General features: G+C 42.6%; 1 protein-coding gene across 1 annotated transcript; it reads left to right on the plus strand.

The window, feature by feature from the left end:
* Positions 1 to 6,610: 6,610 nt before the first annotated feature.
* LOC117874065 (beta-defensin 4A-like) lies at positions 6,611 to 13,229 on the plus strand. Its single transcript, XM_034763878.1, has 3 exons — positions 6,611 to 6,699; positions 12,373 to 12,503; positions 13,137 to 13,229. Exons 1-3 carry the CDS (start codon positions 6,642 to 6,644, stop codon positions 13,227 to 13,229), a joined length of 282 nt encoding a protein of 93 aa, XP_034619769.1. The 5' UTR covers positions 6,611 to 6,641.
* The last annotated feature ends 13,707 nt before the right edge of the window (positions 13,230 to 26,936 follow it).

Raw genomic sequence — 26,936 nt, forward strand, 5'->3', positions numbered from 1 at the left:
AGTCTGGTGGCACCTTAAAGACTAACAGATTTATTTGGGCATAAGCTTTCGTGAGTAAAAACCTCACTTCTTCGGATGCATAGAGTGAAAGCTACAGATGCAGGCATTATATACAGACACATGGAGAGCAGGGAGTTACTTCACAAGTGGCGAACCAGTGTTGACAAGGCCAATTCAATCAGGGTGGATGTAGTCCACTCCCAATAATAGATGAGGAGGTGTCAATTCCAGGAGAGGAAAAGCTGCTTCTGTAGTGAGCCAGCCACTCCCAATCCCTATTCAAGCCCAGATTAATGGTGTTGAATAGGGATTGGGAGTGGCTGGCTCACTACAGAAGCAGCTTTTCCTCTCCTGGAATTGACACCTCCTCATCTATTATTGGGAGTGGACTACATCCACCCTGATTGAATTGGCCTTGTCAACACTGGTTCGCCACTTGTGAAGTAACTCCCTGCTCTCCATGTGTCTGTATATAATGCCTGCCTGCATCTGTAGCTTTCACTCTATGCATCCGAAGAAGTGAGGTTTTTACTCACGAAAGCTTATGCCCAAATAAATCTGTTAGTCTTTAAGGTGCCACCAGACTCTTTGATATTTTTCGAAGGAGCAATGCAAGAGGGAGGATTTATTCTGTCTGTGTCCCATGCAGATGTTCAGAGCTGTGCACCACGTGGAAGCAAAAGCATGCACACTGCAGACACAATGTTGGCAATTAGCAGCAATCCTCTAGCAAGCTCTACTGAGGAAAACCCCAAGGGGAAATGGGGTTATTTTGACAGGTCAAATCAAGTCATCTCCGAATGGATTTTCATGGGTGGTGCAAAGGCACCTCCCTGATCCCATGATTATTCCCCTGCAAAAAATTATAGTTCTGCTACATACTATGGAGGCATTTCAGAGTTCTTTAAAAAATGAGAATAAGCTGGCAACTTAATAGAGGGTGACAAATATTGCTCTACACTTCCATTGTATGGACATCTTACCTGGTGCAATTTGGAGCATGGAGACAAAAACTGCAAAGAGAAGATTAAATACCTTCATGGCTGAAGTTCAGCTGGGAGCTCAGCAGCACTTGAGAGAAGAGGCACTAAGATAGAGAGGCAGCAGAGAGACCCTGTGTTATAGAGGTGAGGTAGCCCCACTAAAATTAAGGTTGCATCATGCTTTCTGTTTAAAGGTCAGCCTTTCCATGTCCTCTGAAATCAACATGCTTAGTCAGATCCTTTTGAAATTTGGTGTGTCTTGTGATGCAGTTTTTTTGGGGGGGGAATGTCATCCGTGTTGCTGGGGGGGAAATGAGATACGTGAAAGCCTGCTGAGAGGTGGAGGGGCATTCGGAGGTGGAGGGGTGGGAGTAATAAGGGGAAAGGGTTTGGAACATCAGGGAGGGGAGGGAAATTATGCAGCAGGAGATAAATGGGGATGGGTGATAGGGGAGGGGCGAGAGTTTGGAGCCTCAAGTGAGGGAGGCTTGGAGGAGTGGAGGGGTAGGACACAGGAAAGCAGTCTGTGGTGGTGAGTGAAAGGGAGACTGGGGGAAAATAGAGTCAGCTGCACCTGTCAGCCCCACATTCTCCCCTCCTGTGTGTCTGTCCAGATCTGGGGGGCTCTTGCCTCCCTCCCAGCCCCTTGGTGTGACAATGATCAGTCTTAAAAAAAACAGAAGGAAAAGTGCAGACTCAAAATGTGAGACCTACAGTCAAACTATTCAGAGAGGAGAGAGGGAGAAGTGACTGAGCTACAGCTGCAGGCAGGGAAATGTGAAGAACATTTTTATGGCTTCTATACTGGAGTTGGCAGGGCCGGCTCTACGTTTTTTTGCCGTCCCAATCAAAAAATAATAATAATAAAAAAAATGGCCGGAGTGCCGCTGCCGAAGCAAAAAAAAAAAAGACAGAGTGCCGCCCCAAGAGCTCTAATTCCACCCCTTGAAAAGTGCCGCCCCAAGCACATGCTTGGGGCGCTGGTGCCTAGAGCCGGCCCTTGGAGATGGACATCTCCATGCTCACTGGGGGCCTGAGTAGGATCCATGAGGTGGAACAGCTGTACCTGATAATGGTTAGATTTTCACTTAGAGAAGGAAACCTGCTAGTTTTTACGGGCTAGGCTCTGGCACACTTACATCGTGTCGTGCTGTACTCCACCTACAGCTCTCATGATTTCAGTGTCACCGTTCACAGAGCAAGAACTACTCCGTGTGAGGGAGGGTGGTGGAATCTGGCCGTGTGTCAAGTCTTTGTGCACTGAGTGGTTCTTGCGCTGCCGTTGGAGCTCAGGGATCAATCCAGGCAAATCCTAACCTGTCCCGGGCAGAGACAGGTTGGTATTAGCATTAGCTTTGGTTAGCTGCCAAATTCAAATCATCCATGTCCCAGTTTATTATTGCGTGAGCCTGCAAGGACACTGCTGGTGCAATGAGCCACTGACTGGTTTGTTAGGAACAGCACTGTAATTATCAAATAAAAAAAAAATAAAAGCAGATAAATAACACATCACAAAGGAATACTCACCGCAGACTGCCTTTACTATAGAAAGGCATCAAATTCTTTGTGGATAGTCACAGGGCTCGATGAAAGGAGGGGTTTGCAAACCTCAGAAGGTCTGCAGTGTGCATTCAGTTCTGATGTGTTACATGATTGTCATTTTCATTTGATAATTACCGGGTCAAAATTATGGTTAATTCTGGTATGGAAGGAGCGTAGATCTTCCTTGAGGGAAATTGCTAATGGGTGTCAAGCATTCCCATTATTAATTTATTATGATTATATTGTTCCTTATTAGGTGAGAATGTCCATGAATCACTGGTGGTGCTGGTTGTCTGCCAGTTTAATTTAATCTTGCGGTGTCCGGATCTGCCTCTCTATGGAAATGGAGCTGTGTTGAGAGCTGCTCAGAACAGAGGTAGCTGTTAACCTAATTAGGTGTGTGTGGAGGAGTCTAAACCACTTGTAAAGTTTCTTTACTTAGGTCACAGTCTAGTATTTTGTTTAGGAAATCCAATTAGGTGTCTGGGGATTCTTCAAAATATAGCAAGAGAAACCTCCAAAAGTGAGGCCATTTAAGATACTTCTTCTTTCTCTTACATTCTTTGTCTCACACACTCTCACACATATATATACACAGACACAGACACACACACACACACCTCCTCCCTACACGAAGCCTGAGTTCCTTCCTTCCAATACTTTGCATTGTGATAGGGTCTACTAGGAGTTTATCCCTTCAGACATCTTCAGGCAAATGTCCATTCTAATGCCCTTGGATAAGAGAGAGAGAGCGCGCGCAAGCGTGCACAATGGTATGGTTAGGACACTACAGGTACTAAGGAAGAATTTAAAAGTTTTGTTTATTGTTTTTATTATTAACAAGTATTTTATTCAAATTATTTTAAGCACTTAGGAGATAAAAATTCCTTGTTAAAGATTCAGAAATCTCACAGACATTTCTCTGGGGCCTGCAAAGAGCCTTTCTGCAAAAGAGGGAAGATGACGTGAGGTTCCTGATATTTTTACGGTATAGAATAGGCAGGGGGAAAAAACAAACAAACAAAAAAACACATTTAAAAAATTCACTTCTGGTTCTTTCCTAATTGTAAAGAGGCAGAGAAAAGCACAGGCCCAACGCTATGTTCTCCTTTACAATTAACCTGCACTAACCTGCACTTAACCATTAACCTGAAATTAACCTGCACTAACCTGGGTTTTATATCTAGAGTGCATTAGAAAATGTCTGACCTGGTGCATAACAAAAAATGGTCATGTCCTGCTGGTAAAGGATGAGGGTGCCTGTTCCTCAGAAAAGAATGGAGTCTTCAGTCTCTGAGGGGGGCTGGCCAGACCTCTAAGCCTAGGTCTACACTACTGATTTGATTACTACCAGGGATTGAGAAAAAAAACAACTAAAAATATTATTTTTCGGTGATAAAAATACTTTTTTAATACAAGTTTCAGAGTAGCAGCCGTGTTAGTCTCTATCCGCAAAAAGAACAGGAGTACTTGTTAGTATCTAAATTTGTTAGTCTCTAAGGTGCCACAAGTACTCCTGTTCTTTTTTTATACAAAAGAGATCAAATCCCGTTCTCTCTCAGAATCTGGAAAATTCTACAATCTAAAGTACAATGAAGTATATTTCCCAACGCTCCAGATTTACATGGGCAAAAACAAAGATGTGAAGAAACTTTTCTATACCTACCTTTAAGGAAAGCAGTTTCCGTGGTTTGGAATCCTAACTGATTATATGCCTTACATAAAAGAGGGTTTGATAACTCACTAAATACAGATCAAAAATATGAGCTGTTTTCAAAATAGAAAACCAAAAGGCAAACTTAGAATTATGAATCAGAGCCAGACCTTCTTCTTGAGTAATATCTGTCTCTCTCTCTCTGTTTAAGTGGCTGATTAAAATGTAATGACAATAAGTGAGTAATACAAAAACCCAACCTAGCTATAATAAATTAGAGCGTCTTATACCATGGAAATAAGGAGTGCACAAGTTGTTCCTCCCTTTCCTGAAGGCAAAAGCAGGGAAATCTATAATCTGGAAGAGTACAAATCTTACAACAAACTCTACTACTGACAGAAAAAAACACCTATCTTGGCTAGTGAAAATGAGGCTGTGTAGCAGATCGAGCATTCACCAGTGCGGCGCCAACCGCGGCCATTTTTTTTGCTGTGTAGATATACCCATAAAGCATCTGCAATATTATTTTAGTATTAAAAATTCGTAGCGCTGTGGCAACTCTGCCCCCACCATATGAGCAGGTAAAACACCCTTGAGCAGAGCTAAGGGTCTTGTTTTAAGTCTTTATGAAAACAGGATCAGCTGCCTGAATCATGAAAATGTATCCCTAAATATGTCAAAGCAGAGACTTGTTCTACAGGGAGCCTTCTATCTTCCACTCAGTTCCACCAGAAATCATGACTTGATCTTTTTATAAATGAGAAGCAGATTTTGAGAGTTAAAATAAGGAAAATTGAGATAACCAGCATAGGCCTCTTGGAGTTTGCAATAAAACGACCATGTCATCGGCATATAACATCAGGATAGATCTACCCTTAATGTGAGTTGAGAAAACGTATCTTCCCTCAAAACATCCACCACATCATTAAAATATAAATTAATAAGAAGAGGTGCTAGAACGCATCCCTGCAGTTCTCCCCTAGCAACTGGGAAAACATTAGGGCATTGGCTTTCCCCTACCCGCATTGCTCTGGTGGAAAGCCTCCAAAATGTTCAGAAGTCTAGATCGATACCCATCCTTCTTAATTTCACTCAAAGATTGTCTAGATTAATAGAATCAAATGCCATCTTTAAATCTATCAAAGCAGCATACTCTTTGTACCCATAACCATGGTATATTAATAAATCATACGGAGAAAACAAAGCCATTATCAGTTGTGAACCATGGCTGCTACCTGTAAGTTCTGAGTCATGAATGGATATGTGACTTCCCCATGTGACTCCAAAACTCCATCTTGTAGCTGGAATTCTACACACGGGGAGGGAGGGATCTCCACCCACAAGAGAAATCTATTTAAACCCCTGGGAGACCCCTCCATTTGGTCTTCAGCTGGCTCAAGAGATAGCCTCTCCACCCCCCAGGATACGAGAAAGACACTGGAACAAAGGACAGTAACTACACGGGTGTGAGTGATTGAGCGGGTCTGGCTCAAACCAGGCAGGACACTGAAGTCCCAAGCTGTCAGGGCAGGAAAGCAGGAGCAGAAGTAGTCTCGACGCATCAGCTGGCAGTTCCCAAGGGGGTTTCTGTGGTCCAACCCATCACAAACCCTTAAAAATTGTCTTACATGTTTCTGGCTGCAGTTTAAACCCAATCAATTCTTGTTCTCTCCTTCCTGAGAGAATGAGACAAATCCTGAGAGGTGCTTAGCACCTGCGAATGCCATTGGCTTCCACTTTTGATGGAACACAATTTTATTTCTCTACGTTAGACACTTATTGTTAAGGCTGATGCTCATTATAGGGCGGGGGGGGGAGGGAAAATTCATGGTTTTCTCCCATCGCTAACTGTATAACTCCTTAATTCAGATATACAGAAAAAAAATAGACCCATACATGCCTGACACACACTATTGGAAATGTGATTTACTTTATTTCTCATTTTTGAAAGTATTTTTAACCTCTTTGCAAAGGGTTTTCATGCATGAAATCAGCAAATTTCCCTAAATACATGTACAATATTGATAACTATTGTAAAAAAAAAAAATTACACAAATGCACGCACACTCCTGCCAGTGCTTCCCAGGTACATCTGTCTTTTGAAATTCTTCTCTGCAAAAGGACCCTCTTATAAATTTAATGGGAGGCTTTCCATTCTCTTCAATAGGCTTTCGATCAGACAGTAATGGTGTAAATATTCAAACTCTAACTTCAAGGCAGGGACATATGAACTGTGTCTCCCGGAAGTTCTCCAGGAATTTTTATTGTGCTGTACAAATCATAATTACTATCATTAACAGATTGCAGCACACACTCTAGAAATGTGACCTGATTCAAAACAGGTTTTCAACAGAGCAGCATTTCACAATCCCCAGCAGTTGATAAATAGAGACTCTCAAGCTCCTGTTTATCTTGAATTCTCTTCTCTGCAGTGGCATCGAGTTCCCAGCAAAACTTCAGTCATGAAAATTCTTTACCTGCTCTTTGCTGTCTTCTTCCTGGTGCTGCAAAGCTTTCCAGGTAAGATCTTAATGAAATGAAGGGAGAATATAGAAGGACATTTGGGAGTCTGTACTAAGGTTTCCTAAAACTTTGTATTGTAGCCTATAGGACTAACCTGCTTGTGTGTGTGTGTGTATATATATATATATCTTTTCTTATAGTTTAAGTATTGTTTATTGTAATAGGTTTATAGATTCATATTAAAGTAAGTTTGACTGTAATGCAAGACACCTACAGGCCATATCCTGTATGTTAAGCTAAGGCAAAGTTAGCATATCTATATTAAAACTGTGACAGGTTGGATCACAGAACCCCCCTTGGGAGCTGCCAATTGATGTGCCAAGACTACGTTTGCTTCTGTTTTCCCTGCCAGCTCAGGATTCCAGCACCCTGTCTTGCTGAGCCAGACACTCCCGTCTGCTCCAACAAAGACCCAGTGTCTGAATTACTTGTCCCAAAACTGCAGGTTTATCTGAAAGCAACTAACAGAAGTATGCTTGTCTTTAACACCCAGATGCCCAACTCCCAGTGGGGTCTAAACCCAAATAAATCTGTTTTACCCTGTATAAAGCTTATGCAGGGTAAACTCATAAATTGTTCGCCCTCTATAACACTGATAGAAGATATGCACAGTTGTTTGCTCCCCCAGGTATTAATACATACTCTGAGTTAATTAATAAGTAAAAAGTGATTTTATTAAATACAGAAAGTAGGATTTAAATGGTTGCAAGTAGTAACAGACAGAACAAAGTAAGTCACCAAGCAAAATAAAATAAAATGCGCAAATCTATATCTAATCCAACTCAATACAGATAATCTCACCAGTTCCAGAATGCTCCCTTTTACAGACTAATATCCTTTTAGCCTGGGTCCAGCAATCACTCACACCCCTTGCAGTCTCTGTCCTTTGTTCCAGTTTCTTTCAGTATCCTGAGGGGGCGGGTGGTGGAGATGCTCTCTCTTTAGCCAGCTAAAGACAAAATGGAGGGGTTTCCCAGGGGTTTAAATAGACTCTCTCTTGTTGGTGGAGACCCCCTCCTCACTCCTATGCAAAGTTCAGCTCCAAGATGGAGTTTAGGAGTCACTTGGGCAAGTCACATGTTCATGCATGACTCACAGTTTTAACAAGTAGCATCCATTGTTTACATGCTACCTTGAACATCCTCAAGTAAACTTCTTATGTGGATTTGAGCATTCCAAGATCCATTGTCTTTTAAGTGTTTCTTGATTAGGTACTTAATTTCAACATTCCTTTCTCCAGGAACTGATCAAATGCTCTTCTAAGGTTATTTAGAAATCAAGCCAGTACACAGCCAACCTTCATAACATTCATAACTTTGAATACAAAAATGATACATGCATACAAATAGGATTAATACATTCAGTAGATAATAACTTTTGAGGTATTTTACATGGCATATGTAACATAAAACACATTCTAAGCATATTTCCATAAATCCTTATGGGAGATACCGTCACAAAGACCGTTTACTCAGAAAGCAAAATTGACCTATATCTTGTTACCTAAATAGGTGAGTACCCATGTGTAAGCAGGCACGGACTCATCCCTGTGGCGCCTCCTGCTGGTCGTCCAGGGAATTAGCTCACCAGCCTCCTGAGCACCCTCTGCAGGCCAGGTGTCCCGCCTATCTTTGGCCCCCATGTCCCTCCTGGACCCCGGTGCCCTTGGCTTAGGTGCTGCCCCTCTGGCAGTACCCCACTCTCTCTCTGGGTCTCCCCACCCAGGGGAACCCCCACCTCCTATCCCAATGTCGCCTCAGTTATGGCTACTGCCAGTCACCATCTAGCCCCCGCGCCCTGGGGCAGACTGCAGTCTATCAGCCAATCATCACCGGCAACAAGGGGTTTGGACTGACTGCCTTTACCCACCCTCAGGTTGCCCCTCTGCAACCCAAGTACCTATATGGACCTGGGACCAGGCCCTGCAGCCTGGGGAGTTGCTGGTCTAGGGCTTCCCAGCCCTCCAAGGCCTTTCCCCAGCCCTGCCTTACTCTAGGTCCCCAGTGAGCTCCCTGCAGCCAGGCATGTCTCTCTCTCCTGTCAGAGGGAGACTCCTCAGCTCTGGCTACCTTGGCCTTCTTATAAGGCTGAGTGGCTTAGTTTGGGGCATGGCCCCAGCTGCAGCCACTTCCCCAATCAGCAGGGGGTTTGCCCCTTTACACAGACCCAACCCTCTGCAGGGCTTTTCCAACCCCTTCAGGGCTGGAGCAGGTGATCACCCCGCTACACCATACCTATGTCTATGACCTATTATTTAGACCAATAGACAACGAAAAATGGCCTAGGGTTTTTTTCAAAGTTGTACCCGCAGACTTAACAAATACACCACAAGTGCGTAAATACCTGTCATCAATACACACATACATATTAGCCTATGCGGTAAGTGTACCCTAACATTTCTGTGGGTGAGGAATGAAATTTGGGTATAAGAGGAAGGATTTCCGGCATTTGCCCTATAAAAGAGATGACCCACCTCAATAGAGTACTCCATTTTCTCACTCCAACTCCATTTCTCACTTTGCTCCATCTCCATTCTCACTTTACTCAATTCTCACTTACTTCCTCCACTCTCTCTCTCTATTCTATCTATCTACGATGACTACTACTATTAGTAGGCTATACTTGTTCTTCTTAAACTTTAAGTTTCAAAGGAACTAGGCCAAGCTTGGCTTCCCTAAGTTTTATTCTTTGTTTATTAGGTTTTGATTTAAGTTTAAGTTAGTCAAGTAAACCCTCGTCAGCTTTGATAGCTCTTAGCATTTTCTAAGCACTGCATCCCTCACTCAGGAATTGAGAAACCTGAACTGCAAGGCTGGTCCTGTGTCTCTTACCACCAGGTTATCAAGGAAGGGTGTGAGTATGTTAACCAAAACTTTGTTGCATATAATACTATATTAGCATATGTATCTTTTCAATAGCAGTAATGCAATTGTAACTTTGTAACCCTGAGTATTTTACCATTTACTTACTATTATTGATTTTAATAAAAAGTCTTTACGACTATATCTGTTTCAGAATGAGCTTCCTGTCATACCCTTGAGGGTCCTTTTGTAAATTCTGTGGAGCCTGATTTGGGACAAGACTTTTATCTTCTGATCAAACAGATTGGCGAGCCTAAAACCCATCCTATTAATTGACTGATTAATTAATTAATTAAAATTAAATTAATAAATTAAATTCCCATATTATCCAAAGTAATATTATCAATACACCCTAATTCAGGCTACAGTATCATATTTTTTCCAACTTTTTTTCTAAAGAGCTTTAGTGCTTACATGGTGTGCCGCAGATACTTGACATTTGGTTGTAGAATTATCCTGGGATCAGAAAGGTGCCTTTATTGTGCCTATTAAGATCCATTCAGATTTCACTGAACTATGAAATGAAATAATATCCCCAACATTCTAGCTAGTGGATTAGCTCTTGCTGCTATGCTAGTCAACATTTTTTTCCCAAAGACCTGAAAGAAAACATAAAACCATCACTTATAAAATTTGCAAGTGGCACAAATTAAGGGACAGGGCACTGGTACAGAGGGATTTGGATCACTTGGTAAGCTGGGCATAAGCAAACAATCGTACAGCTAAATATAAATGTATGGCTCTAGGAACAGAGAAGGTCAGCCACCATTACCGGATGAAGGACTCTATCCTGAGAAGGAGTGACTCTGAAAAAAGATTTGGGGGTTGTGAGCGGATAATCAACTGAACATGATCTCCAAGCGCAATCGTGTGGCTAAAATTGTGAATGCAATCCTTGAATGCATAAAAAGAGGAGAGGTTATTTTGTCTCTGTATTAGGCACCTCTGGTTGTAACCACTTCTGGAATTCTGTGTCCAGTTTGAGTGTCCACAAGTGAAGAAGGGCGCTCATCATTTGGAGAGGTTTCAGAGAAGAGATATAAGAATGATTAAAGGATTTGAAAGCATTCCTTATACTGATAGGCTCAAAGAGTTAAATCTATTTAGCTTAATAAAGAGAAGGTTAAGAGGTGACTTGATACCAATTTATAAGTACATAGGTTAGGAAAAATATTTTATAATGGGCTCCTCAATCTAGTAGAGAAAGGTATCGCATTATCCAATGGCTGGAAATAGAGGCTAGACAAATTCAGACTCTAAAGAAGGTGTATATTTTGAACAGTAATAGTAATTAACCACCAGAAAAAATTACCTAGGATTATAGTGGATTCTTCATCATTGACAATTTTAAATCAAGACAGGATTTTTTTTTTTAAGATACTCTCTAAGAATTATTTTGGGGAAGTTCTATGGACTGAGTTATACAGGAGGTCAGACTAAATTATCACAATGGTCCCTTCTGGCCCTGGAATCTGTGAATCTATCAGCAGTGAACATGCTGTGAATCTGTCAGAAATGAGCATGCATTTTTTGGTGTGCTTCAGCATGCCAAACAGAACTGAACATCTGTATGGGATACATGCAAGATGTATCCTCTTCCTCTGGCTGAACCCAATGAAAATACCCTTTGGGCTAGGGCATTGTGAACTGGGCTGGGAAGCAGGAGCCCATAGATTGGAATCTAATGTCTTCTGCTGATTAGGGTGAATTATTTAGGGCTTTTATGTACTTCAGTATTAAGTGTTTCCTCATTCCCTCATGAGAGAATAGACCGTCTGAGAATAGAAATCAGATCTTTGATATGGCAGACCATTTCCCCAATATCTTGACCACACTGTCCCCCTGGAAATAATCTGCCTTTTGGGTGTTTAGCTTCATTACTGCAGAAATGATATTGCACCTGTATTATTAACCCTAATATTTTTTGTTATTTCTTATTATAGAGTTAGCATGTAGGAGCCCAAATCAAGAACTGGGACCCCATTGTGTCAAGTTCTGCTCCACGCTCCAAATAATGTACAATCCAAGTATAAAACAAGAGAGAAATCACAGACTGATAGGTGGAGCACAAGGAAACAATGAGACAATACTGTTTAGGTCTTGGGCTGGTATCTGTGAGTAGTGGATACATTAAGGAAAGCTAAAATCAAGTTGAAAATAATCTAATCTAAATATCCTAAAGGACATTTGGGCTACATTCTAAAAAGGACCAGCCTGTGTGGCATGTCTAAACCTGGCGATTGGTCATTGAGAAAGTATTCCCAAGTGCTCAGTCTTCACAGAAATCTTTGTGCCGAGTCTCACAGACAATCAGATGTTCTGTCTGAAAGGGACTTGTTGAAATCCTTCTGTTTCGAAAAGTTCCAGCCACCCAACCCACTGCTGAGCTGCTTCCACCCAGCACTGTCAATCAGCATGTATCTTACTGCCTGGGTATACCACTGTTTACAAACAGAAACAGTCAAATCCACTGCTGCAGCCACTAGGGAAGCTACCGGCTTTCCATCCTGTACAGGTGTGGGGCTGTGAAGGACACCCATGCTCAGTGCTATAGCTCTGAACCGTGCAGCCAGGGAGCCAGCACATCTGCTTAATTAACTGTCTTCAATTCTTAGGGGCAGCTGTTGAATGGGCACAGAACTACCGACATTTACGTATTACGAGAGATCTAGTGAAAGGATGCACAGGAAGATAACTGGGCTGACTTGACCCGGTCTCAGTGAATGAGAAATGCCCGTCATTCTACAATCACAGCTTTTGTTTACCCTGCTTTGTGAATGAAAATCAAGACTGTTTTTTTTCTGTGCAGGATTCACCCGGTCTGATCCCAAAAACATCAAAGAATGTTTAAAGGCTGGGGGCATCTGCTTCCCTTTTGGATGTCCTTTTAGCAAACGGATTGGACGCTGCAGCCCTGGGGTCCGTTGCTGTAAAAAAAAGGTACGTTTGGGATTCTACACGGCAGACATTACTGTGTAAACAGAATATTTGTGTCTCTCTTCTATAGCTGCTCTTTAATGACCTTGGAGCTCAGCACACACGGCACCACCATGGGACAAAGGAAACTTTTGTGCTGTCCTGATTCTGGACTATCTGGGAATGATATGTTAGAATAACCTTACAGCTGCTCTACCCAAGCTGCCTATGGCAAGTCTGTGGTCTGGAGTAACCCAGAGTCTCCAACGTGCTCAGAGCTACAGACATTGCCCCTCTGAGCACCACTCCAGGACAGTGCTTGTAAGGAGGGCAGCACAGGGATAATTATGTGAGTCACGCATTGTTCAGGTATTGCAGTTACTCTCCCCCAAACCCTTTTAAAGCCCCTTTATGTTGATAGAATGGCATAATAAAAACAGGGTCTGTGGCCAGACTCATCCCTATTTCTACACTGTTGCTTCATTTTAGAATATGCAAAACAACAAGGAATGACAAAAGTAAAGTCCCCAGGAGAGAGCATGAGGGATGTGTCTCCTTGGTATCATTGGGCAGCACCTTTGATTCCAAAATGTCTGCTCTTGCTGATTTAATGCGTAGTTTACCCAAGCAACATGTTGGTTTCTGATTTACGCTTAGGTCTCCTTTCTGGATATCGGTTCTGGATATGAAAGGCCTGCTGTCCTCAGACTCAGGGGAGTTGGTGGGATCTGTTGTGAGTCTCTCTGGTGAGAGAGAGAGTACAGGGACGAGCAGGAAGCTGATCTTGACAAAAAGAAATGGTTTAAAAACAAAGCCTACAAAAGCAAACTGGGAAGAGCTCAGAGAAGAGAATTCAGGAACCCTACATGACCACAGCTGAGGGGAAGAAATGTTCACTCAGCCACAGAGGAAGCCCAGAGAGTTTTGTGGGTTTTTTTTAACTTTTTTTTGACTCTCCTTTGCCCCAGATGGTTCAGATGGGGGCTAAACAAACCATCCAACTGGGGAAACTGAGTCGCTATCGAAGTCTGATCATGAGAAGATCAGCGTGGAGATAACCATGATTTTGTCATAGTATAAGAGGTTTTTTTTCAAATGACTCCGCTCAAAAAAGGCAGAACATTGAAACTCAGTTTGTGGCTGGGTCCTCACTGCAGAGCCCATTCAGAATGACACAGTGTGGAAAAGTGGAAATGAACAAAAGGTTGAATATGTGAGAATTGCAGATCCAGCAGGTGCCGTGCAGCATTCCTCGAGCTGTGTAACACAATATCTGGGTCCAGATCCTGCAAACTTGAGGAACTATATTGAGCATAATGTTGCTACTGTGTGTGGTTGTGGGATGGAGGTGCTTTTGAGCACATATGTGATGGCTGCCTTGCCTTCTTGGCCAGTACAAAATGGTTTGAACCAGAGCCTTCCAGAGCTAAACTCACAAGTGTCTTCAGCTTGAACAAAAAAGCCAGCCTCTGGTTGGCGGCAGTAATAAACTCACAGCCTCCTCCAAGGGGAATGCATAACACACAATGACCAGTGGGTCACACAGGTATATTATCAGATCTGCTCACTCTTCAAAATTATACAGTAAGCACCAGTGCACTTTAAGGATTTATGCTAAGTTCAGTGCTTCAGGTAACTCACCAAATACTCAGAGACATTGCATTTCTCCTTTTAGAAATCCAGAGCAATTACAAACCTTGGTGACTTCAACGCTAGCATTGCTCAGAATCTCTTTGTGCTAGTTTAAACATGACGTTTCGAGAGTAAAGTTAACTGGGTCACATTGCTTATCGGTAACACATATTATCCCTCTTCTTATTACCCGCTGGATCTCCCCTTAAACTGCGCAGGATGCCCAGCATGCTTTAGTTAACGTTGCAGCAGAGACAGGACCCCGAGAAGGTGTTGGGAGGAGTGAGAGACTTTCCCAGACAGTCTGAGTTTGTCTACACATCAAACACTACAGTGGCACTGCTGCAGCTGCGCCGAAGCACGTCAGTGAAGAGGCTAGCTATTGCTACCAGGGGGAGTCTCCCATCTGTGTAGGTGCTCCACACCCATGAGATGTGGTAGCTAGGATAATGGGAGAATTCTCCCATCAATCTAGCGCCCTCTAAACTGGGTGGAGTGGTTATGTCGGTCTAATCGCGTCATTCAAGGTTGTGGATTTTTCACACCCTGAGCAATGTAGTTATATTGATATCATTTCCTACTGTGGACCAAGCCTAAAACACCAGAGAGGCAGCTTGAGGGCAGGGGATGTGAAACTCGGCTCTCCCTGGCAGCAGCTGCTCTCCTGGCTGGTTCGCTGAGCATGTGCAGAGATCATCGCCAGGCGGGACTCCTAGCACAGAACTGCCTCCAAAACAGGGTCTGGCTTTAAACTTACGTGAGGTGGGAGTTTCTGGGCATTCTTTAAGAATAATGTATTGATCAGGCGGATGAAGCAGTATCACCTCTGAATGGCTGAGAAGGCAGATGAAGGCTGCAACGTAGGAGAAACCCCCGATCGTCTTGGACCTCCTTGGCACCGGACACAGGTGCCGCTTCCACCAAGATTTGTGTGGCTGCTGATGCTCAACGGTTACCCCTACATTAAACTACTCATGCACAAAAGAACTTTTCATAGAATCATAGAATATCAGGGTTGGAAGGAACCTCAGGAGGTCATCTAGTCCAACCCCCTGCTCAAAGCAGGACCTAATCCCCAACTAAATCATCCCAGCCAGGGCTTTTGTCAAGCTTGACCTTAAAAACCTCTAAGGAAGGAGATTACACCACCTCCCTTGGTAACCCATTCTAGCGCTTCACCACCCTCCTAGTGAAAAAGTTTTTCCTAATATCCAACCTAAACCTCTCCTACTGTAACTTAAGACCATTACTCCTTGTTCTGTCACCACTGAGAACAGTCTAGATCCATCCTCTTTGGAACCCTGTAGCGGGGTAGTCACCCTGCTCCTGCCTGAAGGGGATAAAGCAGCCCTGGAGAGGGCTTCAGCAGGAGAAAAGCCAGGCTGATTGGGGGAAGCGGCTACAGTTGGGGCCACACCCCAATCAGGCCACAGCTGGCCCTATAAGAGGGCTGAAGGCCAGAGGCTAGGAGACATTCTCTCTAGCTTCCTAGAGAGAGAAGGACCCGGCTGCCTGGGAAGCTGAGAAGGGTATCTAGAGTGGAACAGTGCTGGGGAAGGGCTGAGGGAGCTGGGGAGCACCAGCCTAGCAAAGCCTCAGTCTGCAGGCCGAAGTAAGGGCCAATAAAAGGGTACTAGGGCTGCAGAGGGGCAGCCCAGATATAGACAGAGGCAGCTGGTCCAACCCCCTGGCCGATGGTGAGTGGTTTACAGACTGCCGTCTGCCCCAGGGAGCGGGAGCTAGACGATGACTGGCAGTAGCCACTGAGGCAAGATGGGGATGGGGGTTGGGTTTCCCTGGGATGGGGAGACCCAGATTGTGGATTACTGCGGGGCCGGACCCTGACACACCAGGGCACCGGGGTCCAGGAGGGACATGGGGGCCAGCCGCAGGTGAGACACTGGCCTGTAGAGGGCACGCCACGCTGAAAGAGCTAATTTCCGAGACGACCAGCAGGAGGCACTGGTGAGTCGTCGCCCCGCCACAAACCCCCTTTCAGGTAATTGAAAGCAGCTATCAAATCCCACCTCATTCTTCTCTTCTGGAGCCTAAATAATCCCAGTTCCCTCAGCCTCATAAGTCATGTGCTACATCCCCATAATCATTTTGTTGCCCTCCGCTGGACTCTTTCCAATTTTTCCACATCCTTCTTGTAGTGTGGGGCCCAAAACTGGACACAGTACTCCAGATGAGGCCTCACCAATGCCGAATAGAGGGGAATGATCACGTCCCTCGATCTGCTGGCAGTGCTCCTACTTATACAGCCAAAAATGCCATTAGCCTTCTTGGCAACAAGGGCACATTGTTGACTCACATCCAGCTTCTCGTCCACCATAACCCCTAGGTCATTTTCTGAGAACTGCTGCCTAGCCACATGGACCCTTGTCTGTAGCAGTGCATGGGATTCTTCCTTTCTAAGTGCAGGACTCTGCACTTGTCCTTGTTGAACCTCATCAGATTTTTTTGGCCCAGTCCTCTAATTTGTCTAGGTCCCTCTGTATCCTATCCCTACCCTCCAGCGTATCTACCACTCCTCCCAGTTTAGTGTCATCTGCAAACTTGCTGAGGGTGCAATCCACACCGTCCTCCAGATCACTAATGAAGATATTGAAAAAAAACAGCCCCAGGACCGACCCTTGGGGCACTCTTCTTGATACCGGATGCCAACTAGACATGGAGCCATTGATGACTACCCGTTGAGCCAGACGATCTAGCCAGCTTTCTGTCCACCTTATAGACCATTCATCCAGCCCATACTTGTTTAACTTGCTGACAAGAATACAGCAGCCCAGGATAGGGATAACTGGCAGAGACTAGTCAGAGAAGGGGGAGGGATAGCTCAGTGGTTTGAGCATTGGCCTACTGAACCCAGGATTGTGAGTTCAATCCTTAATGGGGCCACTTAGGGATCTGGGGCAAAATCAGTACTTGGTCTTGCTAAGGCAGGGGGCTGGACTTGATGACCTTTCAAGGTCCTTTCCAGTTCTAGGAGATAGGATATCTCCGTTATTAAAAAAAAAAAAGAGGGAACGTCCACTTGTGAGGAAAATCCCCTTGACCTGGTTGCAGAAAAGAGCCAGAAAAAAAAGGAAAGACAACTGTCACACAGCAATCGCGGCCCAACTCTATCTTTCAACACCACCTGCAATGTCTGCCAACGAGCCTGTGGCTCAAGATTCAGACTCCTCAGTCACCAAAGGACCTACGGAAAATAAAAACTGAAAGAGATCATCCTTGACCTCGAGGGATTGCTGACGATTGATCATATAATTCAGTATTATTATTATTTTTTTTAATTTTTGCTATGGGCAAAAGTGTGTTTGATGGAAAAACTGTTTATGGATGTGAGTCACATTGTTCTACAATTTATGTATTTTGGATTTTATTTGTATATGTCATAAAGTTTGTTATCGGTCACAATTTCTGATTAAATTAAATGTCTACATTTTTTCAAAATGTCGATGCAATTTCAATGACAAATTTGAATCATATTTACAATAGATCCAATATTTAATAAGCAGTGGTGCTTCCCCCTCCCCCATGAAATTATTTATTTATTTATTTATTTTAGGTTGTTGCTTAACTTTTTTAGAATGTTAATCGGTCTTTCTTACTAGAGCATAAGGGGTACAGCGAGGGAAAAGTATATTTTCCTTGCAAGCCAGGTAGGCAGCCAGCTCACATATTTAGCTATATCTGACTATCTTCAGTAAAATTCTGTAGAAGAATATTTCAGTAGAGAAATGAATCCTCTATTAAGGAGCTAACCAGGAATATCTGAACTCACAATTAAGTGTTGGGGAAATTCTTGCTCTGCCTTTGATTTGAAACCGAATATAACAATGTCCTTGTTTTAATGGATATAAACACAGAATCTGAGAGTTTCTTTCCTTTTCCCTTTTTTAAAGTGAGTGATGGCAGCAGAGATTGTCAATGCAGGATCGCTGGGAATCTGGCAGACGACGGCTTGCTTCTAAAATCCTTGGAACCTCCCAGGATAGTAATACATTTTCTTTAGGGTGCCCACCATTTGTGACCCATCTTACTTTAAAACACAAGCTTGGATTTTTTTTGGTTTTTGTTTTTTATTTAACATAGAAGAAAGGCACCATATTTTATATTAATTCTTAAAAGTGGAGTAATATGTGGAGTAGCTATATGTGTCTTTGCATTTTACATTTGATAGTCCATCAGTGGACTGTGCACATCTTAATAAATATTCAAGGGGTTTTGACCCTTAAGGAAGAGGTTTTATCATGTACAAAGTTTTTGAATCTATTTTACAAACCCTCCTACATACCAACCAGCCCACCTTATTTCCAATGCCTGTCAGCAGCCACATCAGGTCTGGTGACTCTTCTACCTTCCTTATCATTTTGATAACTTCAGTTACAGTTTCAGTGGTCAAGGTAAGACCTTCCAGATTATAGCCTAAATAATTATACATCTCTACCTCGATATAACACGACCCGATATAACATGAATTCGGATATAACACAGTAAAGCAGCGCTCCGGGGTGGGGTAGAGGGGGGCAGGGCTGTGCACTCCGGTGGATCAAAGCAAGTTTGATATAACACAGTTTCACCTATAACATGGTAATATTTTTTGGCTCCTAAGGACAGTGTTGTATTGGGGTAGAGGTGTATTTAGGATCTGTGCCTTGTTTAGTTTAGAAGAAATATGTCTCATCTCCTGAAATATTTCTGCATTCCCCCAAACACACAATTGTGGCAGCACTGACTGGGTGAGTCTATCACACAGGCGTCACACTTATCAAAAAACTGGGCTTTCAAATAGTGGTAAATGGTTTTTATTACAACAGCCCTAATGACAGCAGTCATAACATCATCTTTACAGCTCTACTGGTCAACCTCCTACTTTTTATAGTGAGATTTTAAAAAATCTTGCTTCATGCAAAAGCAGCATGTGCATATCTTATTTATTCTTCCTGAAGTATTCTTATACGCTTTAGCCTCTTCATCCTTTGAAGATGTCTGTCAGAAGCAAAAAAAAGGTACATTTTAAATTCTTTGTTGCAGTCATTTAAAAATTAAAAAAAGACAAAAACATCAGTCCTACCATCATCAGTTCTGGGAACCGTCTATCTTCCATGATCACCTGTCTCTGCTCCATGTTTAAAAATAAACATACAGATGTGCTTAATCCCTTATCATTGTGAAGCTTTTTTCTTTCAGAATACTCTAAGCTGTTTTACCATGTCATGAACTTCTGTCTCTGCATCTGACAGCCACTTGTTGCAAACCCAGGCTGTGATCCTGCAGAGATGGCTTGGTTATCTATAAAAACAAACAAAAATAAAAACATTTTGAGCACAGAATATAACAATTTTTTGCCTCTGTAAAAACTTTCAGCAGCTTTTACCATAACAAAGTCCCACAGGATTCTTGCCAGCAAGTTAAAGAAGCATGGGCTTGATGAATGGACTATAAGGTGGATAGAAAGCTGGCTAGATCATTGGGCTCAATGGGTAGTGATCAATGGGTCCATGTCTAGTTGGCAGCCAGTATCAAGTGGAGTGCCCAAGGGTTGGTCCTGAGGCCGGTTTTGTTCAATATCTTCATTAATGATCTGGAGGATGGCATGGACTGCACCCTCAGCAAGTTTAAGGATCTAGGGGTTACAATGGATGAGAAGCTGGATATGAGTCAACAGTGTGCTCTTGTGGCCAAGAATGCTAACAGGGTTTTGGATTGTATACATAGGAGCATTGCCAGGAGATCAAGGGATGTGATAATTCCCTTCTATTTAGCCTTGGTAAGGCCTCATCTGGAGTACTGTGTCCAGTTTTGGGCCCCACACTACAAGAAGGATGTGGAAAAATTGAAAAGAGTCCAGCGGAGAGCAACAAAAATGATTAGGGGGCTGGAGCACATGATGTTTGAGAAGAGGCTGAGGGAACTGGGATTATTTAGTCTCCAGCAGAGAAGAATGAGGGGGGATTTGATAGCTGCTTTCAACTACTGAAAGGGGGTTCCAAAGGGGATGGATCTAGACTGTTCTCAATGGTAGCAGATGACAGAACAAGGAGTAATGGTCTCAAGTTGCAGTGGGGGATGTTTAGGTTGGATATTAGGAACAACTTTTTCAGTAGGAGGGTGGTGAAGCACTGGAATGGGTTACCTAGGGAGGTGGTGGAATCTCCTTCTTAGAGGTTTTTAAGGTCAGGCTTGACAAAGCACTGGCTGGGATGATTTATTAGGGGATTGGTCCTGCTTTGAGCAGGGGGTTGGACTAGATGACCTCCTGAGGTCCCTTCCAACCCCAATAATCTATGATTCTATGAAAGTCGCCATCTGCCCATGACTTTCAGCTTCACTGTCCGCTGATGGTCCCTCAGCTGCCATGTCCACATATATAGGCTCTTCTTCCACCACCACCTATAAAAACATAAATATATTTAACCTCTTATAATTTTTGAACAATTTGTTATAAAATAATACAGGCTATCTTATCTCAGCCCTCGAGTCTGTGTCCTCCATAGCTGGCAAGAAATGTCTCTGCACTCTTTCTTTTTCATCCTTTCTCGTCATTTCCAACTGGTGGTGAAATCAAAAAGTTTTCCTAGTTCTTCAGTTCAATTTCAGGTTGGAACATGGGATTCAGTATCTGTAATGCCTCTTTAGCAAATTAGTGTAAATAGGTTGTCTCTTCTGAAAATACATGAGTGCACACAAAGGCAATTTAGGCTTCTTGCCTTCTGTAGGCATTTTGTAAAACGACATGCTTGCAATCTATAGGTTCCCAATATGAAACCCCATTTGCAAAATAGTAGTTTTATACCAGTCGGTGAAATGATTATTGGCTAGAATGTTTCAAATAGTCCATTTCTAATTAGCTGAACAAAAGAGTGGTAATTGTATTAAACGGACCAACCGTCAATAGCCACGTCATGACTGATTGAGGAAAATGCATTCTATGACATAGCTATAGTACAGCTTCTGATTGGACCAGCCAAGAGGCGTGATTTGCCCTCAAGGCTCACTGACCTGGAATTGTTGGCGGAGGTAGCCACCGTGGTAACCTGGTCTTTTCTCCTCTCCTCTCTCTCGGCCATGTGCTAAGTGACACAGGCCTTCTTGCTGGTTTAAAACTTTCTCTCTTTCTAAAACAGCCTTTTGCTTTTCTCAGCTGTTCTCTTTCACTTGTTTATTTTCTATAAAAAACACATGCTCTATTCTTCATTTTAAAAACTCTTTCATTGCGGGTGCATTCCATTATTTCCGTGAACATGTCGTCTCGCGTCCTCTTTCTACGCCGCCTTATCTGAGATAGCCTTCGGGACGGAGGAGGGAGGCTTGAAAAATGTGCAGCTGCTGTAGGGAGGGTTGAAAAAAAGGAGAGAAGTTTTTAAAATGATACATTTTCTTCATTTTTCAGACTTTATTTCAAAATACCCTTTTTTATTTTCTAAAAAATCTCTCTAAAGCACTTTTAAAACTCTCTTTCTTGCCATAACACACTTTATTTAATATCCTAAATGTATAACCCTTATTTTTTTTTCTAAAAAGCTCATATTTTTTCTTGAAAGCACTTCTAAAACTCTCTTTTTGCTGATGTTCTTCCTGTCATGAGCCTCCTTATTTCTAAATTATATACAAATACATATTAAAAGTATTTTTTTTCTCTAAAAACAATTTTTCCCCTAACCTTCACATATAAAAACACACTCAAACTATCACCCCTAACATTCCCCATAAAAAATCTAAAAACAAAAGTGTACATGCCCAGATATGAGACTGGCGGGTGGGCCATATATATAAAAGTGGCATGGAAAACTCTCAGAATTCTATGGTGATGAATGTTACAGAGTTGTGATTGATGGAGTAGGGTTGAACAGGCTCAGCACTGGGATGGATGGTTGCAATATTTAGAAACTGAAGGGCTTGAACAAATGCCTTCCAGTCTAAATGCCTGATTCTCTGTGGAACTCTGCACAACCATTCTTGTGAAGACTCTCACCTGGGAATACTTTTTTGATCACCAATTGGCAGGGTTAGACAAGTTAGAAAGGCCCGCCCTTTTGGAATGCAGCCCAAATAACCATCATCACCTCATCCTTCTGGATATTTAGATTAGAATATTTTGAATTGGATTTTAGCTGGGCTTTCATTGAATATCCACTCAACACAGACATGAGCCCAAAATCTAAACAGGATTGTTTCATTGCTTCCTTCTACTCCAACTATCTCTCTGTGTTTTCCCTCCTTGTATACATGGATTATAAATTATTTGGTGCAAGGAGTGTGTCTTTGTTGTACATTAATAGAAAGTCTGAGATAATAAGGTCCTAGTCTATGACTATGACTCTTAGGGCCTAATTTATTATGTTATTATTATTGTTGTTGTTGTTGTTATTGTTGTTAATATTATTATTAAACAACAATAAATAATAATGATACTAATACACATGCATTGTCATTTCTGCTGAAACCCCACACAGTTGCATTTTGAGTAATTAAGACAAGCACACAGATATGGCAGATTATGTCTAGGAGACAATGTGGCTTGGACACTGGGACATTAATCTACCACATCAAAGTTAACAAGGAGTCTGGTGGCACCTTAAAGACTAACAGATTTATTTGGGCATAAGCTTTCGTGGGTAAAAACCTCACTTAAACTTATGCCCAAATAAATCTGTTCGTTTTTAAGGTGCCACCAGACTCCTTGTTGTTTTTGTAGGTACAGACTAACATGGCTAACCCCTGATACTTCACATCAAAGTTGTGGGTTTTATTCCCAGACTGTGTACTCTCTCCTTAGGGCACGAGACATGGTTTAATAATATGGGATGTGAAAGCCCTGAATAATTAATATTAGTCAGAAGTAGAAATTAGACATTTGTTCATGGTCTTCTGGTTCCCAGCCCAATTCACCATCCCCTAGACCAAAGGGAATTTTCATTGGGTTAGGACAGAGGAAGAGGACACAAGCTATATTTGTCCCAACCACATGTTCATTTGTGTTTGGCATCAGTGCTACCCAGAAGGGTGGGGTGAAGAAAGAGGTAGTTTGATGAGTGCTCCCAAAATGACAGCGGTACGGCTGGGCCAAATTTGAGTTAGAGGCATTTTGACCCTTTAAACTATGTGCACTAACATCTCTCTTGAATTGTGGACACAAGAAGTGGACACAATATTCCAGAAGTGGCCGCACCATTGCCAAATGCAGAAGTAAAATCCCCTCTGTCCTCTTATTCGACATTCCTTGTTTATGCCTCCCAGGATCCTAGAACTTTTGACCATAGCGTCACAACGGGGAGCTCGTGTTCAGCAGATTATCCACCATGACCCCCAAATCTTTTCCAGAGTCACTGCATCCCAGGATAGACTCTCCCATCCTGTAGTTATGGTCTAAATTCTTTTTTTTTCCCATATGTATATGTTTATAATTAGCCTTGTTAAAACATATATTGTTTTCTTGTGCCCAGCCTATGAAGAGATCCAGATTGCTGTGCATCATTGACCTGTTTTCTTCACCATTTACCACTGCCCCAATGTTGGGTGTCTTCTGCAAACTCTGCCAGTGATGATTTTATGTTGTAATGGGTTTGATGTAATAAGTGTGTGGGTGGAAAGAGAGGTTGGAGTGAGAGTGTGGGGACTTAATGCACTGAGTGGGTGTGAACAGGACACACAGGCAATGGATACACATATTCATATATATATTTATGCCAATCAGAGTCTACTGGGATGTTGTGTATGTAATCTGGCAAGGACTCAGCTGGGCGTTGTCAGAGATATAATTGGGAGTTGGTCCTGTCAGTCGGGTTTTCCTTCAACTGTCTGGAAATGAGCATCTTGCGCCTCAGGGGTAGGATCACATTCCTCTCCACAGTGACCTTGCACATCTCTGCTTCACTCACATTAAGTGTCTTGGCAAATGGCCTCTCCTGAAGGTACAGAGACCTGTCTAGAGGCTTAGGTGAAACCACATACAGTCTGCAGAAATCAGTCCTGACTAGCCTTCTGGGTTAGCCTCTGCTATATCCAGAAATTCACAAACTAGAAAGAGGGTGTTTAGAGTGACTGTTGTTTGCCACATTCCCGTGATCTTGAGTTGAGTTTGGTTTGCATCCTGGAAAACCCCACTGAAAATCTGCAGACTCCTTTGATCTCTTTAGATGGTGTTTTCACACAGTCAAAAATGTGCAATGGAAACCTGTGCCCTAGAGTCCCCAGAATTGTTTTGGTATCCACTGATCTCCCCCATGATGTTGTGCTCAGTCCTGATCTCACTGGATTATTGCTTTAGGCCAAAGGCCTTTAGTCTGGGCCCTGGCCATTGGCCACGGCCTTTGGTAGCTTCCCTGCTCCCAGGAGATAGACTGGGAGTGGTTGGGTCATTACAAAATCTAAACTTAATTTCCCCAATACACCTTTACCCCAATATTACACGACCCAATATAACACGAATTTGGATATAATGTGGTAAAGCAGTGCTCCGGGGGGGCGGGGCTGCGCACTCCGGCAGATCAAAGCAAGTTCAATATAATGCAGTTTCACCTATAATGCGGTAAGATTTTTTGGCTCCTGAGGACAGCATTATATCGGGGTAGAGGTGTACTAATTTCTCCCTACTGTTACTCACACCTTCTTGTCAACTCTCTGTAATGGGCCACTCTCTTATCACTTCAAAAGTTATTTTTCCTCCCTTGGTATCCTGCTGCTAATTGATTTATCTCGTTAGAGTGACCTCACACTTGGTAAGGCAACCCCCATCCTTTCATGTATTTATACCTCCTCCTGTATTTTTCAATTCATGCATATGACGAAGTGGGTTCTAGCCCACGAAAGTTTATGCCCACATAAATTTGTTAGTCTCTATGATGCCAGAAGGACTCCTCGTTGTTTTTACTCTCACTAGAAGTGTCCTGAGCTGCCATATTTCTGACATCACAAAATATTTTTGAGATTTGGGTCTGTCATTAAGTAGCTACAGGTGCAATCTGCTGAATCTGGCCATGCCTGGAAGCTCTGGCACAAGGAAGGAAACCAGAAGTGGGGATGTTTCAGATCAGAGGGGTAGAGAAGAAGGTCTAGAAACCATGGAGCACCAAGACAGGGGTTCCACATATAGTCAAGCTGTGACTGCAGGCATCTCCTCAGAGAATAACAGAAGAGAAAAGGATTTGTTATGTGTAAGACACAGATAAAGAAGTACCAATACTACCTCATTGACTAATAAAAACTTGCATAGAGCATGGTGACTTAAACATCCATGAGCGGATTAACATGCCCTTGTGATTTAATATTTTCTTTAGGTCTAGTTTTAAAAATGAAAAAGTGGAATTTGATGGAGAAAAGTGACAGAAACACTTTTTGTCCTCACCACAACACACAGGTTCACCTCTCAGCAATGTGATTTCACAAGAACTTGATTTTATTAAAAGGAAAGATACAGTCTTTTATTGGTGATTGATGCTTTTCTTTTTAGAGCGCTCCAGCACACGTGGTTCCTCTACAGCCCTAATGAACAGTGCTTCAGGCTTCCATTGAAGCAGAATCCAATGATTTTAGAAGCACGGGGACATCACCCAGATTCCCAGAGGTGTCGCTTGGAAAATCAATCATCAGGGAGGCTTTCTGCCTAAAGCAAAGAGACTCTCAGATTGTTTGTTTATAACCATAGAAATGGGAATATATATTGTTTGATTTCAGATCAAACAGTGCAGGTGGAATTTCCCCATTACTGAATAATTACTGATACACCTTGGTTAATGCCGTGTTGTTGTAGCTGTGTCAGTCCCAGGATATTAAGGAGACAAAGTGGGTGAGGTAAATTTGAAAGCTTATCTCCCACACCAACAGAGGTTGATCGATCAAAAGACATTATCTCACCCACCTTGTCTTGCTAGGACCTTAGGTAAGCCACATAGTCTTTCTCATCAGCAAAATGATGATAAAAGTGCTACTCTACCTCACAGGTGTGTTGACCTGAAAAATATGTTAAGGATTTTGATGTGCTAAGATGCTTCAATTGTGCTGGCCTCATACATATGTTAGATAGTTAGATAAATATTTGTGATTAAATATAACATTGGGAATTCATTGTGTTCAGTGCAATCTTCTACCAACACAGTTTTAATGGGGATAGTTATATGAATCTAAAGAGGTGAACTGCTTAACAGGTAAATACCAGTCTTCTGAAAATGGATCTCCCCTCACCTTACAACAGAGTGGAGGCACTAAGATAGAGAGGAGATGGCAAGTCCCTGTATTATAGAGGTGTGGTAGCCCCATTAAAGTTAAGATTGCATCTTGATTTCTGTTTCAAGGTCAACCTTTCTAAGTCCTCTGAAATCAACATGCTTACTCAGATTTTTTTTTTAAATTTGGTGTGCAATCTGTTAATTCAAATTATTGGTATTTTTGCAGTACCATCAAAATTCTTGGCGCATTTTGGGGAAATACAATTGAGAAACATTGAGGACATTGCACCTAATAAAATCTATTGCCTGATCCAATGCCCATTGAAATCACTGACTTCCTTAGGCTTTGTCAGAGAGAGGAATTGCAGGAAACAAATCTATCTGTGCAGAAGCTTGGCAGCAAGATGTGTGTATGTTGTGAACAAATTGTATCAATATTTTATGTGTATTTAGGGGCTTTTCCTATGTTTATGCATCAAAATAGGAGAGGAGGGGAGCTCGCTGCAAATAGGGATGTGGGGGAATAGGAGGGGGAGCACAGGGAGCTACTGGGACTGGGGGAGGGCCAGCCAGTTCCAGGGTGGGAAAAAGGGTCTCAGCAGTTCTTACCTCCTCCCTGGCCTGATCCCAGTCACTGCCGTGGCCGCTTCAT

This window comes from Trachemys scripta, chromosome 3 (genome assembly GCF_013100865.1).
Source record: "Trachemys scripta elegans isolate TJP31775 chromosome 3, CAS_Tse_1.0, whole genome shotgun sequence".
NCBI classification, from domain to species: domain Eukaryota; kingdom Metazoa; phylum Chordata; order Testudines; family Emydidae; genus Trachemys; species Trachemys scripta.

What these genes read in the sequence shown, in the direction of transcription:
- LOC117874065 (XM_034763878.1), top strand. Translation starts at nt 6,642, where the DNA reads ATGAAAATTCTTTACCTGCTCTTTGCTGTCTTCTTCCTGGTGCTGCAA. An exon ending in GGTGCTGCAAAGCTTTCCAG is followed by an intron (nt 6,700 to 12,372) that starts GTAAGATCTTAA and finishes TTTTCTGTGCAG; the next exon opens with GATTCACCCGGTCTGATCCC. An exon ending in TCCGTTGCTGTAAAAAAAAG is followed by an intron (nt 12,504 to 13,136) that starts GTACGTTTGGGA and finishes ATTTACGCTTAG; the next exon opens with GTCTCCTTTCTGGATATCGG.